We start from the raw sequence: 17930 nt of genomic DNA, 5'->3' as shown, positions 1-17930 counted from the left end.
GGGTTTACAGCAGGGTCCTCAATCAAGGGCACCTGGGTGCCGCAGGGGACACCTGGAAATGCCTGTGGACATTCTGGGTTGTCACCCGCTGGGACAGCCTCTTGTTGGGGGAGGGGAGGGGGAGAGGCCAGGTGCTGCTCTCAGTCCTACAGGGCGAAAGGCAGCTCCACAACCTTCAACGGTCTGGTCCAAAACCACAAAGCAGCAGCACGGGGGGGGGGGGCCCTGACGTGAGGCCAGGGTCCTCGCTGCGGCAGGAGAGGGCTCGTCCCATCTCGTGCAACAGGACCCTCAGGACGATGACCTGGGCGGAGGCGAGGAAGCACCAGGCCCTGAGGGCTCCCCCTCTCTTCCCCGCCCCCCCCCCCCATGGAGAAAGACAGCTCTTGTGAGTTGCTGGGCAACCAGCCAGTTAAATATGGGCCTGGCCGCCTCCCAGAGCCCAGAGCCCAGAGCCCATGTGCTAGGCCACGGTCACGGCCACTGCACTCACCGTGATGCTCGTGTCCTTCTTGCCCTTGTGCGAGGAGGCCACGACGGCCAGGTACTGGATGACCTTCTTGGTGTTTTCTGTTTTCCCGGCTCCAGACTCACCTCTGAAAGACACGGGAACAGTGAGCCGCTGGAGCTCACCCCCACGGAGCACGCTGTGGGTACCTCTCCACGCCCCAGGACATCTGCCAGGTAGGCTTGCCTCGGGGCGTGCCACCGGTACAGAGCCGGGCTCGCCCTCCATCACCCGCCGCTCGCTCAATCTCCTCCCGAGAGGATGCAGGAGAGAGGATTCGGATGGAAAGAGTGAAAGAGAAAAACAGTTTTCCTACCAAGGTCCAAACTTAGGTTTATTTGGACTCCTCTATTTTTTTTTTAATTTTTAATGTTTTATTTATTTTTGAGAAAGAGAGATAGAGACAGCACGAGCAGGGGAGGGTCAGAGAGAGAGGGAGACAGAGAATCTGAAGACAGGCTCCAGGCTCTGAGCTGTCAGCACAGAGCCCGACGCGGGGCTCGAACCCACCAACCGTGAGATCATGACCTGAGCTGAAGTCAGATGCTTAACCAACTGAGCCACCCAGGTGCCCCCTCTCCTTTTTAAAAAAGAGTTTATTTATTTATTTTGAGAGAGAGAGAGAGATGGCAAGAAGGGGGAGGGAGGGGCAGAAAGAGAAGGAAAGAGAGACTCCAAGCAGCCTCATCGTGGTCAGTGCAGAGCCCAACAAGGGACTCGAGCCCACAGACCATGAGATCACGACCCGGGCTGAAACCAAGAAAAGAATGCTGAGTTCCCATATCCCCCGCCTCCCCCCCCCGCCCCCGCCGATGGGTACAGCCTCCCCCACTACCGACACCCCCACTGGTGCGGCGCATTTGCTAGAATCAACAGATACGCGGACACAGCATCACCCAGAGTCCAGATTTCACACCAGGGCTCACTCTTAGAGTTGTGCTCTCTCTGAGTTTGGACATGTGCATAATGACACGAATCCACCATTACAGGACCACACATAATAGTTTCTCTGCAAACCGTTCTTTTAAAACATCACTAGTTTGTTACCAATTGAAAGATCAGGCAAAGGGCAGCCTTCCAGGAAGGAAATAGGTACTTCTCACAGTACCAGAACCTAAGGTCCAAGTTTTAGAAGCCTCCCTTACAGGTTATCTTACCATTGGGCAGATATAAGCCCCGTTATCCTCCGGCGAAGCCCACTCTGATTGTAAAGTGGCTAGCTAATAATCTGAGTCAAATATCAAAGAATAAACCTGGTGGGAGTAATTCACCCTAGAGTGTAAATGACTGATAGATTTAGATGGGCAGAGCATTGTCTGTGTTTTCAAAAGATGACTCCTAGAATATGAGCAGATTTTTTTTTTAAACAAAGGATTTTTTTCAAACCACCTGCCTCTCTTGGTGACCAAGGATCATCGTGGTGGCACTGTTTTCATCTGTTTTTTTTTTTTTTTTCAGATACTGATTCTGACTCCCATTTCTTTCTAGTTAATTGAAAGGACAGGGTCTCAACCACAACTTTCTTCGCTTCTTGTCCTCCCCTCTGGTTTGCTGCTTTTCGCTTTCCTTTATTGGCCTCTCATTTTCTGAGCTCACTGAACATTCTGAAACACAAGAGACAATTTTTTTTCTAAAGTCTGGAAAAGAAAGCATGTACCGCGAGGTCAGCTCAAGGTTCTGCAGGCTGAAGCGGTGCCACAGCGCTAGCTCAGTCCCTGCTCTTTTTCTCCTAATTAGGAAAGAAATTAATTTGCTCTGCCAAGGACCCGTGAACAACTTCGCTCAGAGCTAAAAAAGAAAGAAACACGTGTGCTGCACTTCTGGACCTAGTGCTGTGGGGCCCCATGTCTGGACATCAAGTGTGTGACCTCTAGGAACGATGACACATCCTCATGCCACTCAGTATCCCCACTTCTTGAGGGGGAACCAGAGTCCAAAGCAAAAAAAAAAAAAAAGTTTTTTCTTTTTTTAATTTTTTAAAAAATATTTTTATTTATTTCTATGAGAGAGAGAGAGAGAGACAGCGTGAGCAGGGGAGGGTCAGAGAGAGAGGGAGACACAGACTCTGAAATAGGCCCCAGGCTCTGAGCTGGCAGTCAGCACAGAGCCCGACGCGGGGCTCGAACCCACGAACCGCGAGATCATGACCTAAGCGAAAGTCGGACGCTTAACCGACTAAGCCACCCAGGCGCCCCTCTTTTTTTAATTTTAAGGAGAGAGTTGACTTTTTAGGAGAAGTAGAGGCCCCATACTCACTGTATCACATGCGTTATCTCCTTTACCTTCCCTCCCCTGATTCTGAAGTTAGGACATATCACTTTCCCGTTGTTACAGAAGAGGAACTCTGGCCCAGAGTGGGTAAGCAACCTGCCATAGGTCACACAGCGAGGCAAGGACACAGTCAGGTCTCTGATTCCAATGCAGTCAGGACTCTTTCCACTGCATTTTGCCGAGTCATCCCACAACACCGGCCCAGCCCTCCAGGAACTTGCTTTAGCAAGTTCTAGCAAGTTCTAGCAAGTTTTAGGCCAGAGGAAGGGAGCAGAAAAAGGAACAGATGTTTGTTGAAGGTCTACACTATGCTAGGCGTTGGGCTCACAAATCTTTTCATAAACCTCCCAACAACCTAATGAAAGACTCACTGATGATGTCCTGGGGAAACTGAGGCTCAGAGAGGTTGAAGGAATTGTTCTCAATCATTACCACTCCTGCCATCACACGAGCAGGTAAGGACGAAGAAGTCAGGTCTCAGTGTGGGTCTCCTTCATGCCAGAGCAGCTGTTCTGCCTGCTGCCTTTTTTATTTTGCTAAGTGAGAAAAGAGGATGGAATGCAGAAAAGACAGAGCGAAGCCCAGGTCCCTTTCCATCAAAGGGAGTCTTCACTTGCCTTAACTGCCTCTTGAAAATGTAACCAGGACCAAATGAACAAAACCACTCAGTCATTTACACCTTAGTATGAATTACTTCAATGAAGATCATATCAGAATGCTTGACAGACATCATCTGGGGCTGAAGGGGCCAGCTTCTGACCAGAGCAAGGAGGAGAGAAAATCTGAGTGTGGGAAGTCACCTCTGCAGGGGGTCCTGAGCCTAATTCAGATCTAAGGCAAGAGCCAGGATGCAGTACACACAGTGTCCAGATCCCAGAATTTCTCCTTTATTATAATCTCATTTTCCACCTTTGTTTTAGCCTCTCCTGCCTCTTCTCTTTTCCAACAAAGATATTGGCATGACCGTGACTGTGGCCTTGGCCTCCCACCTTGCAAGGGAGGGGAAGAGGGACATATACTCTGGGAATCGGCTTCTCTCCGTGTGGACTGCTTGGCTCAACAGTTTCCAAGTTTTATTGATAAAAATAAATTGTCCTGGGAGGTTGTGCCAAAGAAAACAGCCCGAGCTCCAGGCTCATGGGTGTCTGAAGATTGATGTGCTCGGGGCTGCTGTCAAAACATTAATATCTTTGCTTTTTTGACCTCTGAACTCTGGGGGTGAAGATGCCTTCCTGATCTGAGCGCCCTAAACCTCTGTCCGGTTTCGTAGGGCACTTGCTGCCTGGGTCCCTCCTCGTGACCATATACAGCCTCCTGGCTATGTCACTGCCCCACTGCAAAGTCCTGCCCCAGGGGCCATGACCGCGTATGTTGCCATCTTCAAATTCTTATTGCTCTTTGAATAAAGGGCTCTGTATTTTCTTTCTGCATGATCTTACATACCATGTGGCTGGCCCCAGATCCCAAGGTTCAACACCATTTACAAGCCCACATCAGCCCGTGGTCTGCCCTTGGCAGCAAAGCCAAGTGAGCTCTGGGTTTCAGAGCTATCCAGTCCCCAGTCCTCAGGTGACCTGTAGCTGGTCAGGTCCTCTAGCTGTCCAACTCCTACACACCCTGCAAAGCCCAGAGAAGCATTGCCTCTCTGCTGAATACTGCCTCTAGACAGCAGCAACCCTACCTTCCCTAGAGCATCAATCAGCAGAATAGCACAATGGGCTCCAAGGTGAGACTGTCCGAGTTCAAATCTCTGCTCTGCCACTTACCGGTGTGACCTTGGGCAGGTCATTTAACTACTCCTGTGCCCTGGCTTCCTTATCTATAAAATAGGCATAATTAAAGCACTTACCTGATTATTATGAGGATTAAATGAGTGTATATAAAATGTTCAGAACAATGCCAGATACACAAAAATGTGAGCTATTATGACTTACGATCATTTCTTCCCTAATGCTTATATTAATACTTACATGTTAATGCTCCTACAGTATTTATATTCTGTTTATATCAATAACGTCAACATGTATTCTATTACTAAAATATAAATCATATCCCATTTTTCCACTGTATAAGCCAGCAGTCAGCAAACCACTCCTGTAAAGAGCCAGACGGTCAATACTTCAGGCTTTGTGGGTCATGCATTCTCTGTCCCAACTACCCAGCTCTGCCGTTGTAGCAGGAAAACAAGCAAGCATGGCTATGTGCCGATAAAACTTTATTTACGAAAACAGAGAAGGGCCTCATTTGGCCCACTGGTCAGTTGGCTGACCCCTGGCTGCATCTCCCAGTGTTTTCCCGTCCATTTTATTTAATTAAAAAAAAATTTTTTTTTGCAAGCTCCAGGCTCTAAGCTAGCTTTCAGCACAGAGCCCGACACGGGGCTCGAACCCATGAACCATGAGATCATGACCTGAGCCGAAGTCGGACGCTTAACCGACTGAGCCACCCAGACACCCCTTTCCTGTCCATTTTAAAGTTCAAAATCCTCCCCAGGGCCTAGGAGACCCCCTTAGCTCCCTCTGATCTCGTCCCCACTCCCCTTCTCTCTTAATCCAACCCCTTGTCTCACACGGGTTACCCTTTGAACACATAGCTCTCTCTACTTGGGCCTCTCCATGCCTCACCTGTTCCCACGTTTACTCACAGTGTATGAACGACTTGCCGGACCAGACAGGACTCAGGTATTTGCTCACTTTCCAGTTCCTCGACTGCCTACTCATCTGTAGCAAAATCGGTCGTCCCCACTGGGCTTGCCTTGACCCCTGCTAATTTTTAAAAGCTCATACTCGGCTATCAACACGTTGGCCCTCCAGCTGCTCTGGCTGATTTTAACAATGGCCAAAATGGAATTTAATCAGGAGAGCTGGGCTGATGACAGCTCTGGGGTGATGGGTTACATTTGCAAATAACAGTTGAATGGTTGGCGACTTCCTTTGTAACAACAGCCAATGCCTGCTTTTTTTTTTTTTTCTCAAGTTAGTTAACACACAGTATCATCTTGGCTTCAGGAGTAGAACTCGGTGATTCACCTCCTACACGTGACATCCAGGGCTCCTCCCGACAAGGGCCCCCCTCAGTGCCCATCCCCCATTTCCCTACCCCAGCAACCCTCAGTTTGTGGTATTTAAGAGTCTCTGATGGTTTGCCTCCCTATTTTTTTAATCTGTTTTTTTCCCTTTCCTTCCCCTCTGTTCATTTTTAGCTTTCTCAGGTTCCACATATGAGTGAAATTATATGGTATCTGTCTTTCTCAAACTTATTTTGCTCGGCACTAATTCTAGTGCATTCTAGTTCCATCCATGTTGTTGCAAATGGCAAGATTTCCTTCTTTTTCATTGTCAAGTAGTATTCCAGTGTGTGTGTGTGTGTGTGGTGTGTGCACGCGCGCACACACCACACACACACCTTCTTTATCCATCATCGGTTGGTGGACATCTGGGCTTTCTCCATAATTTGGCTACTGTTGCAGCCCGTGCCTACTTGCTAGGCACTGGCTAGGGGACAAGGAAACTGTCCCCACCCTCAGTGAGCTCCATTCCAGGAGAGGGAGACAGACACTAGCCAAGGAAATGAGTAAGGAATGAGGGTCGTTTGAGGGCCTGTTATTGCTGTATCAGGGGGGCATGAGGGGGGCTGAGGTAAGGGGGCGGCCATCGGTGGGCAGCCGGAGTGGGAGCGGAGCCCTACAAGCTGCGGAGGAGCCCTGCTGGGAGGACCCAGGGCCGGGGGCAGCCGGCAGAGGGAACAGCAAGGGCAAAGGTCCGTCCACCGCAGGGAAATGGTCTGCACACGCAGCAGGAGCAGGAAAGAGCTGGTGTGGCCGGAGGGTCAGGAGGGAGGCGGATGGTAGTAGGTGATGGGGGAAGGGAGGTGGGGCCGGATCATGGGCAGTCTTCCCGACCACAGTGAAGAATTCATTCATTCTAATGAATATAGGAAACGATTTCAGGAGGAAAATGGGGCTTGAGGACCGGTGCAGGAAACCATCGTGACGGCAGCTGATTTTTGTGTGGGGGGAGGAGTGGGGTTCACCAGCAGGCAGTGGGATTGTTTTCAGCCTCTCACATGAATTAACTCAGTGAATTCCCCCAAACAACTACCCAGTAGAGCACCTATTGCCCCCATTTTACAGATGGGGAGACTGAGGCTCAGAGACATTAAGGAACTTGTTTCTGAGCACATACAGCTGGTTGGTGATGGGGCTGAATTCAAACCCAAGATGTTTGACTCTGAAATCCTACTCTGCTACGCCACATGACTTCTCACCATGAGTAGCTATGGAGGGAAGGAAGGGAGAGAGGAAGGAAGGGAGAGAGGAAGGAAGGAAGGAAGGAAGGGAGGAAGGAAGGGAGGAAGGAAGGGAGGGAGGGAGGAGTGAATGAGACATGGATGGTGGGGAGCCGGGGGGCATGCCGCAGGGAGCTTAGCTAGGGGGCTACTGCAATGGTCCAGGCCAGAGAGGCCAGGGGCCTGAACGAGGGACAGGCAGAATCAGAGGAGTGGACACAGATACGAAATACTTCAGAGCCATGCTGTCTGATGCAGGGAACACTAGCTATAGGCTATTTAAATTAATTAAAGTAAATTTTAAAAAAAATCCAGCCCCCGGTCACATTAGCCGCATTTCAAGTGCTCAGTGGCCATCAGCACAGGAAGTCCTATTGGGCAGCACTGTTTATTTAATTTTTTAAAAATGTTTATTTGTTTTTGAGAGACAGAAAGACAGACCACGAGCCAGAAAGGGACAGAGAGAGAGGGAGACACAGAATCCGAAGCAGGCTCCAGGCTCTGAACCGTTAGCACAGAGCCCGACACGGGGCTCAAACTCACAAACTGTGAGATCATGACCTGAGCCAAAGTTGGACGCTTAACCAACTAAGCCCCCAAGGTAGCCCATGGCCAGCGCTGCTTTAAGGGAAGCAGAACCTGGTGATGGTGTGGGTGTTGGGGGGAGGAGGAGGGTGGCTACCTCTTCATCCTCATGGCCCCTCCATAAACTCAGCTCAGAGAGGTTGAGTGACCCGTGCAGGGTCACACAGCCAGGAAGCCATCTGCAAGTAAGCCATACACTTCCCTGCTCCTCTCGGCTACAACACTGGATCCATTCCCTCGGCAGATGCTGATGAGAAATGTCGTTTTCCTACAGATGCTGATAAGCAATGCTGCTTCTTCCCGAGACCCCTCGGAGACGTGTGGCGCGTGCACGCGCGCGCGCGCACACACACACACACACACACACACACACACCTGGTGCACTGGTGCCCAAAAGGCTCCCACCAACTGCTCCCTCTATAACCTTATTTTATGTGCCTTTCTGTGTCAAGACCCTTTACCGTATATATTGTTGATTCGTTAACATCGAACTCATGGCCAACAGCCCCGTAGCTCACGTCTGAATGAAGCTTATCCAACACGTGAATTTTCTCCATAAGCCACATCCAACCATCCTGTGCTTGGGAAGACTGCACTTCAGGGCGCCTGGGGGGCTCAGTCAGTTAATCCACCAACTCAGGCTCAGGTCATGAGCTCAAACTCCGTGATTTTGAGCACCGAGTTGGGTATGCACTTTCCGAGCAGAGCCTGCTTCGGATCCTGTCTCCCTCCCTCCCTCTCTCTCTCTCTCTCAAAGATAAATAAACATAAAAAAAAAGGAAGACAGCACTTTAACTAGAGGTTTGGGGGTCATATACATAGTGAAATCACTAACAAAAATGCCACAAAAAAGCCACAAAAAATGCAAAAACTATGATGATGAGTCTCACGTGTAAGGGACACCTGCTCACAGCCAGAGCTGAGCCAAGGCAGAGCTCTCTCCGCTGGGAACACGTGCGCCCCCGGTCACCCAAACTTTTCCTAGCTCTGCACGTGTCTTCGAATGCCCAGCCAAGCACCATGAGTATGGAGTGGAGACTACAAAGTAGCAGTGAATTTGTAAATATAGGATCAATCAGTAATAAGGATTGATTGCACCTATATCGGAGCTCCAGTGGCGCAATCAGTTAGCGCGCAGTACTTACACGACAGTGCAAGCGGAGTGATTGCACCTATATCTTTATATAGACCCTTATATCTAGTTTTCAAGTCTGGAAACAGTCAAAGCGACAATCCACAGAAGGTGGTTAAATAAAACACGGCATTTCTGGGTGGTCACCAGGAGGCGGGAGGCTGGGTTATGGACGGCCGGATAGAACACACTTCAGGACGCGCTGCTGAGTAAGAAAAACAAGGGCAGACCTGTGCGTGCAGAAGGCACGTGGGTCCTTGGGGGAGGGGCAAAGACCCGACTAGCTCCGGGAACACCAGGTCAGCATTTCTCCCGCCGCAGAAGTTGTCTGGGGCAGAATCACAGCCGCCCCTTGAGTGGCTGCGAGCCTTCCAATTGGCCACAGTCGCCACCACTCCCTATGGTGCTCCCGGTCTAATCCACTCCCTTCCTGTTACCTGCCAGGCTCTCCTAAGCATTTGCATCTGTAAATCCTGGTCTTCGGGGCGGGGGGCAACTGGGTGGCTCAGTCCATTAGACATCCAACTTCAGCTCAGGTCATGATCTCACAATTCAAGCCCCACGTCGGGCTCTGTGCTGACAGCTCGGAGCCTGGAGTCTGGAGCCTGCTTTGGATTCTGGCTCCCTTTCTCTCTAACCATCCCCCACTTGCACTCTGTCTCTCTCTTGCTCAAATAATCATTAAAAAAAATTTAAATCCTGGGGCGCCCGGGTGGCGTAGTTGGTTAAGCGTCCGACTTTCGCTCGGGTCATGATCTCACGGTTCGTGGGTTCGAGCCCCGCGTCGGGCTCTGTGCTGACTGCCAGCTCAGAGCCTGGAGCCTGTTTCAGTCTGTGACTCCCTCTCTCTCTGACCCTCCCCTGCTCACGCTGTCTCTCTCTCTCCTAGAAATAAAATAAAAAACATTTAAAAAAAAAAAATTTAAATCCTGATCTGGGGATAAAATGAATGCCTGTAAGCAGCTCTCTATAGATCTGGCCAGGCCTAAAAATGCATTACGATAAGATAATCATGGACACACTTATCATGAATATGAACCGCTACTATTCATCGTCACTCCCGACATTTTATCCCCTTGCTTTTGAGCTGAGCCAAAGTGGCACTTTCAAAAATAACTTACAACTGACAATTCTGCTCATTGAGCATAAAATGGCATCCTTAGGCACTGCACTAAGTGCTTTCATGAGTTAACCCACTGATTCCTCCCCACTGCCCTGTGAGGTGGGTAGAGCTGTCCATTTTGCAGGGGAGGAAACTGAGGCTCAGACAGAGTAGGTGGTGGCTTTCTGTAGTCACACCGTGAGAATACGGCAAAGCTTGAGCCCAGGACTCCGTTCTTCTCCATCTAGCTCACTGGCTGCCCCTAAAATGAAAATCTAGCCTGACCTGGGGCCAAAATGGCCTCATGTTGACTTGCGCAGGGCATCGAGGTGTTGTGACAGTGTCACTTAGGAGCGTAGAGGACCCTAGTACCCACCCCCCCCAAATGCTTTACTGAGTCTGCCAGGAGAGTCGGCTAACAGTCCGAGGACCTCCGTCCTGGGCTGGGCTTGCTCCCCATCTAGGGTCCCCAAGAGTGAGATCCGGGGCCTCCCTTGGAGCGCTGCAGGCAGCAGGTAAGCCCAGGAGTCCTTCTGTCACAAAGCCTGTGCCCAGGGGCCAGCGACGTGGGGGATGAGCCAGACATTCTCACTGCAAAGCGTGTCTCAGCATCTCCAGGACCCCAGCTCATGTCTCCCTCCTCTTCTGGGATCCCAAATGCGCCCCAAGTTGGGGGGGCATTTTAGCTCCTTTCCTCTGCTGGCAGGGACCCTGCTCCCAGGGTCACAGCACCCTCTCTCCCCGCAAAGCAGATGGGCGCACGCAGTTCCGATTCAGCCACACCCTCGGCGTCCCCTGCGAAGGTGCGTGTGACGAGTGCCTCCTTCGCTCCCTGCTTCCTGGCTGGCCGACCCGCTTCACAAGCGCCCCACACTAGATACAAATGCCAGAGTCCCCAGTCCTGCACCAGGCACCGAGTCAGGGGATGTGGGATATACACATGACAGAATATTACTCAGCCATCAAAAAGACGGAAGGCCACCTGGGGACTCAGTCAGTTAAGTGTCTGACTCTTGGTCTTGGCTCAGGCCATGATCTCACTGTCCATGAGTTCGAGCCGCACATCGGGCTCTGCGCTGGCAGCGTGGAGCCTGTTTGGGATTCTGTCTCTCCTTTCGCTACCCCTCCTCGGCTTGTTCTCTCTCTCTCAAAATAAATGAATAAACTAAAAAGAAAAAAAAAAAGAATGAAATAAATCACTCAGAGAAAGACAAATATAGTATGATTTTACTCCTATGTGGAATTTCAGAAACCAAACAGATGAACATATGGAAAGGGGGGGTGGAGAAGAAAGGGAAACAAACCACAAAGAGACCCTTAAGCAGAGAGCACACACAAGGTTGATGGAGGGGGAGCGGAGTGGGGGGATGGGCTAGGTGGGGGATGGGTATTAAGGAGGGCATTTGTGGGGAGGAGCACTGGGTGTTATAGCTAAAATTTAAATTAAAAAAATAACAAAGGGGCGCCTGGTGGCTCAGTCAGTTAAGCATTCAACTTCAAATCAAGTCACGATCTCATGGTTCGTGGGTTCGAACTGACAGCGCAGAGCCTGCTTGGGATTCTCTCTCTCTCTCTCTCACTCTCTTTCTCTCTCTCTTTCTCTCTCTCTCTCTCCCTCCTCCCCCAATAAATTAAATAAACTTTAAAATAAATAAATAAACCTTGACTGTGCCAAAAAAAAAAAAAAAAGGCTCCGGGGTGAAGCCAGGACATCAGTTTCTTGACGTCCTGAACCAGTCACTCAGGAGCTAATGTACAGCTCAACTGGGGACAGAAGTCTGTCAGGACCCACACCGGCGCTGCCTGAGATGGTTTTAGGCAGGACATGGTCCAAAAGTAATCTGACCAGGAAAGCAACGATTGGCTGAGATACCACTACGACACCCAGGAGATGAACCTGCACCGGGTGATGAAGGTTAACATCACCAGGGAGAGGTCAGGTTAGTGTCACATGGATGTCACGTGGCTGTGATGTATACCCTGATACGGCGGGATGAAGGGGCGGCTCACCTCCGTGTTGCCCTGCCCAGAAACCATAACCTCCATCTACTGACCGAGAATTATATCAGACACATCCAGATGGAGGGATGCTCCACGAAATCTCTGATCCATCCTCAAAATCAGCAGGGTCACAAAAAACAAGGAAAGTATGAGAAACTGTCAAAGCCCGGGGAAGCCCAGGCAGGCATGATGACTGATGTAATTCTGGGTGGGATCATGGAACAAGACAATACTGGAAAAACCAGTAAAAACTAAGGTCTACCCAATGGGGTGCATGTGTGGCTTGGTCAGTTAAGCGTCCGACTTCAGCTCAGGTCATGAGCTCACGGTTTGTGGGTTCGAGCCCTACATTGGGCTCAGGGCTGACAGCTCAGAGCCTGGACCCTGCTTCAGATTCTGTACCTCCCTCTCTCTCTGTCCCTTCCCCACTTTCTCTCCCTCCTCTCTCTCTCAAAAATAAATAAACATTAAACATTTTTAAATTAAACAAAATAACAGACCAGCATTGGTGTCTTAGTGTGACCAATGTGCTGTGGTGGCATCAGATGTTACTATCCGGGAAAATGAAACTTGGCAAGCAGTTACCGAGTGGGCGATGGGAACTCTCTACACTATGTCTGCAACCTTTTTGTAAATCTAAAATCATTTCAAAAATATTCCGTTTTTTGAAAGTGATTATAAAGAATACTATTAATTTCACAATAATGTGCACCTACACATCCAAAATCCTAACTGTGGTACCAGGCAAAGGAGGTCGGGGAGACCTAGAACTCTTGTTGTTTTTTAAATTTTTTTAATGTTTATTTATTTTTGAGAGAGAGAGAGAGAGACAAAGAATGGGAAGTAGGCTCCAGGCTCTGAGCTGTCGGCACAGAGCCTTATGTGGGGCTCGAACTCATAAACCATGAGATCGTGACCTGAGCTGAAGTGGGACATTTAACCAACTGAGCCACCCAGGCGCCCCTAAAATTCTTTTTCAAACCAAGCTCTGGAATGCGAAGCCTTAAACCAAAACAACCTTTGCTTTGTGATCCTGCTCTGAGGATCCTACTTGAATCCTCAAAGAAAGATGCCGAGGAATCACAGGGCGAGTTCTGCCCACAAAGTTGGTTGCCATCTTGTTATTTGTTTGAAGATAAAACTTAAAATGACCTAAGAGCTTCACACAAGGGTCTGGTCAACTCCATGGATGGTCAGGCGTCATCCAAGACGGATGTTTGTAAATAACACAGAAATGTGATTTGATGTTGGTGGCATGTCAAGCGGAAAAAAGCAAGAGAAAAAAACTATGCATACAATTGAGTTCATGTTGATGTTTAAAATGGTCTAGAAAAAAAAACAAAAAGGAGATACACCAAGGTTTACTGGGGCCAAACTTGGCAGTGGACTATGAGTGAAGTTTTCCTACTGTTCACTTCTGGGTATTTATCTGCATTACTGTTAGAGTTAAAAAAAAATTAAATTAAATACAGTAAAACCTTGGTTTGTGAGCATAATTGCGTTGGGAACATGCTTGTAATCCAAAGCATTTGTATATCAAAGCGAATTTCAAGACCCATTGGCTCAGTTGTGATCATGTGACGTCTGGTGTCGCGTACTGCTCATATTGCAAGACGTCGATTATTTATCAAGTTGGAATTGATTAGAAATGTTTGTTTGCTCATAGAACAAGTTACTCACAGCCCAAGGTTTTACCATATGTGTTTGCTTGCATTTTACATTCCAATTTAATTTAAATTTAAAAGCTTTTATTTATTTGGTCTTTATGGTAGAATGGGAAAAAAAAAAAAAGAGAAAATGTAAGTAGAGAATTTACTGATTTGCCTCGCGGAAATATTTGAGCCCCTGAGGGGCACCAGTGATTACTGTTGCAACTGCTAGACTCAGCCATGGTGGCATAAAAGCAGCCACAAACAACATGGAAACGAATGGGTGTGGCTGTGTTCCAATAAAACTTTATTGATAAAAGCAAACAGAGGGCCAGATTGGCCCTTGGGTCCCAGTTTGTCGACTCCTGGCCTAAAACCACAGAAGTCTAACTCAAGGACCCCTGGGTCTGTGCACCAGAGCTTCTAATGAAGCCAGGATTCTGATTCCTAACCCTGGGTTTCTCTCCTGAACACCACGGGGCTTCTAGCAAGCAAGGCTCAGCAGAACTCCAGCAACACACCACCCGCTGCCTCACGACACCAGCCCACAGTGATGTCGCACCTGCTACATGCCAGGGACCCTGCTAAATCCTCCCACTACATTGCTCCTCCAATCCTCCCTACAGCCCTAGGAGGCGGGCACAACTGATATCCCCATTCTAGAGATGAGGAGACTGAGGCTTGCAGACTTGCCCAGCTTGCCCAGGAACAAACTGCTGGTGTGCAGCAAGACAGGAAATCAACCCTCACCCTGTGCCGCCAGGGCCCCACCTCCGAACCGCAAGTGCTGCCCTCCTGAGATGTCGGTGTCCCTTTGATATTTGCACTGTTATCAAACAGGACTTTAAAAACCCTGCAGGCTTTTACCAAGAGGTATTTCTTTTTCAAAACCAGAGCACAAGAGGGGCACCTGGGTGGCCCAGGGGTTTAAGCATCCAACTCTTGGTTGTGACTCAAGTCATGATCTCATGGTTCGGAAGTTCAAGTCCCGCATTGGGCTCTGCATTGACAGCACAGCCTGCTTGGGATTCTCTTCTTCTCCCTCTCTCTCTGCCCCTCCCCTGCTCTCTCTCTCTCTCTCTCAAAAATAAATAAACAAGCATTTTTAAAAAATAGAGTAGGGAGGCCTGGGTGGCTCAGTCAGTGCCTGACTTCAGCTCAGGTCATGATATCATGGTTCACGAGCTCAAGTCCAGCATTGGGCTCTGTGCTGACAGCTCAGAGCCTGGAGCCTGCTCGGATTCTGTGTCTCCCTCTCTCTCTGCCTCTTCCCCTTCATTCTCTCTCTCTCTAATAAATAAAACCAATTAAAAACAGAGCAGGAGGGATACAGGGAGATGGGGTCAGAGCAGGAAGCCTGGATGGGAGGGAACACTGGCCATAGGTGAGGAACCCAGGGGAAAACCCTTGGAAACCCTGTAGTTTCACACACGTCACTGTTGTCCCTGGGGGAGAGTGGCAGAAGGCAGCTGTCAGCCTGAGTCACCTCCCCTGGAGGAGACAATGATCCGACATTCTGAGTCTGAGCGACCCAGTGCAGGGATGGGGGTCCCAGGTAACCCAGACCCTGACAGCACCCGTGTATGTCCCCACGCGGCACCTCTGGCGTCCTTGAATGGTCGGGAAGGTCTGATCTACCTCTTGTCCACAGCCTCGCCCCAGCCTGTAAGACCCTGCTCTCTGACCACATCCTCCTACCCATCCCCTTCCCAGCAGCCCTTTCGACTTTCTCTGTCCCCCAAAAGGCAAATGGACCCACAGCCCTGGACCTTTGCCCTTGCTGTTTCCCGCATGAAAATCTTCTCCCAAATTTGCCCAGGGTTTACTCCTTGTCACAAAGATCTGAGGTCATCCTTTATAAGTGGTTGAGCCAGCATGGGCGTGCTGCGAATCTTTTTCTGGAAACCAATGCACTAAATATAAAAGCCACCAGCCCTGGGAATGGTTCGTCCTACACAGAGGGCTTCTTCTGGGAGACACACTCCAGCCAAACTTCTCTCTCAGTTTCTTAATTAGAACATGCTCCATCTGATCCCAGGGCCTTTGCATGTGCTGCAACCTCTCCACCCCCCACTCCCTGCTTCTTCTTTGCCACTTCTGCTGAAATAGCAGTACGTGGAGAGGCCTTTCCTGTTTTTTCCAGTTAGAACTACTCTCATTTACACATTCTCCTATTTCCTTATATATTTCTCTCTTTGTAACTTTCACAGTTTGTTATTATACATTTACTTGGGTGATTTAAAAGATGTGTGTGGTTTTTTTTTTCTAGTTTCTGAAAGGTCACCTCTTCACAGGGTCAAGCAATAAATTCAGAGTATAAAAGACAAGTGTGTGATCACTGTCCTGTCCTACTGCAGTTTCCCTCTCGAGAAGAGGGATGCTGTTTAATTTTGGCTCATTCCCATGTGCCTCAGGGTCACCAGGAGGCCCGGCCCGCTCAGTCTTCCAGGTAACGAATGATGGCGGGAGTATATAGGGGCTAAGGTGGAAGGGAAGGGTATGAGCTCCTCATTGCTGCTGTAACAAATTACTACAAACTCAGCATCTGTGATCTCACAACTGCAGAAGCCAGACGTCTGACACGGATCTCGGTGGGCGACAACTGAGGTTGTATTTTTTTCAGTATGTATTTTTGAGAAAGAGGGAGAATGAGCACTAGTGGGAGGAGGGGCAGAGAGAGAAGGGGACCGAGGATCTGAAGTGGGCTCTGTGCTGACAGCACAGCCTGATGTGGGGCTCGAACCTGTGAACCATGAGATCGTGACCTGAGCCAAAGGTGGATGCTTAAGCAACTGAGCCACGCAGGTGCCTCAGCTTGTATTTCCTCCTGGGAGCTCTAAGGGGGAGTCCAGTTCCTTATCTTTTCCAGCTTCTAGAAGCTGTTCTCATCCCTGGTATCCTCTTGCTTCAAAGCTAGTAATCTTGGGTCAAGTTCTCACATTGCATCTGTGGCCCTCTGGCCTGTCTCCTCTTTCCACTTTCAAGAACCTTGTGACTGTATCGGACCATCTGGATAATCTTGAAAATCTCCCTATTTTAGGTCAGCTGATTCGAGACCTTAATATCATCTGCAGCCTTCGCTCCCCCAGGCCACGTGGCCTCTGTCACAGCCATGGGTTCCAGAAACAAGGACGCGGAGATCACTGGGCACCCACTATTCTGCCCATGACAAGGGCGTTTTCCTGATTGTCAAAAATTCTCCGAATGATTCTCAATTGAGTTACTGTCTCCTGACTACATACTTGGCCTTCAAAGATACAGTGACACCAACTGCTAAATATGGCGCAAACATGGTTGCCGAGCATGACACCTGAGGGCAGGCCACGATCTCCTCAACACACAGAGATGCCCTCTACCTTCACAGGGCGGTTATGCAATTAGATGCAAGTCCGCCTGTGAAATCTTTAGTCCAGGACCTGGCATGCAGTAAGTGCTCAGAAAATGCTAGTTTCCGCAAGGCAGAGTGGAGAACAAGATGGCGCCAGGGACCACTGCCAGCGTGGGCGTGCCGGCCCCAGAGGACATTCGTTCACCAGTGTTGAGCGCGCCTCTCCTCGGGGCCAGAGCCGGGCGAGGCCCTGGGACTGTGAGCACATCAAAGAACCCTGGCCTTGTGGACTTTTTTCTCCAGTAGGTTGGACTCAACCGTACAAAAACAGGAAAAAGCAGTTCCACTTACGTGCACAGAATGGACTGGTCCTCTCGATCTGTGAACGAAAGGAAAAAGGCCGTGAATTAGAATCAGCTCCTAGTTGAGGGTCTTGATATGACCCCTCCTGGCCCCCCATCCTAAACTTCTGCTCGCTGGCCCCACTGCAGGTGGCAAGGGGCCAACTGGACTCTTTGCTCAGGGCACCGGAACGGCTCCTTTAGACACCCTTCCCTACCCCCGAGTCCTGGAGGTGGCCCCAGAAAGCTGGTGGAGCCTGACTAGTTCAGAAGGCAGTGGGCATCCCAGCCCCTCCAGCTCTGGGGGATCCTGAGAGCTCATTCTGCCAGACACAATGGACTGGGATCTCACTTGGCCACTTCCTAACTCTGTGGCCTTGGGCGAATGGTCTCAACCCCCCCATGCCTCAGTTCCTGCATCTGGAATGTAGGGGTGTGGACAGTTTGGGTTGGAAAACCTAGCATTTCCTTTTCTGGGAAGAGCATCCTGTGTTCCTCCAGGAGACGTTCCCCCGGCCCCACCCCTGTCATCGTATGTGCCATCTTGGTGCCCTACTCGGTCCCCCAGCCAAGAGGATGGGGGAGCACAGCAGGTAGACAGAGCCACGAGGGACCTTACTTCCTGCCCCCAGATCCCAAGCAGCCCATTCCTGCCATTTCTGAGGCTGGCTCCCCAGTCTTCCCACCCCGCCTGTGAGCCCCCTGATAATCTTGCATTCATTCCTT

At 49.8% G+C, this 17930-nt stretch overlaps 1 protein-coding gene across 1 annotated transcript in view; it reads right to left on the bottom strand.

Moving 5' to 3' along the window:
• Positions 1 to 17930, bottom strand: part of MYH11 (myosin heavy chain 11) — a 109539-nt gene that overhangs the window by 57343 nt on the left and 34266 nt on the right. The window contains exons 3-4 of the mRNA XM_039233549.1: positions 17215 to 17242; positions 494 to 596 (exon numbers count right to left, since the gene is read on the bottom strand). Of these exons, the coding sequence (XP_039089480.1) occupies positions 494 to 596; positions 17215 to 17242 (131 nt within the window). The remainder of the gene's footprint in view (positions 1 to 493; positions 597 to 17214; positions 17243 to 17930) is intronic.

Source organism: Hyaena hyaena, unplaced genomic scaffold (genome assembly GCF_003009895.1).
Source record: "Hyaena hyaena isolate Hyena2069 unplaced genomic scaffold, ASM300989v1 scaffold_76, whole genome shotgun sequence".
In the NCBI taxonomy this organism is placed as follows: Eukaryota; Metazoa; Chordata; class Mammalia; order Carnivora; family Hyaenidae; genus Hyaena; species Hyaena hyaena.
This window is presented reverse-complemented; position numbering and strand designations above follow the sequence as displayed.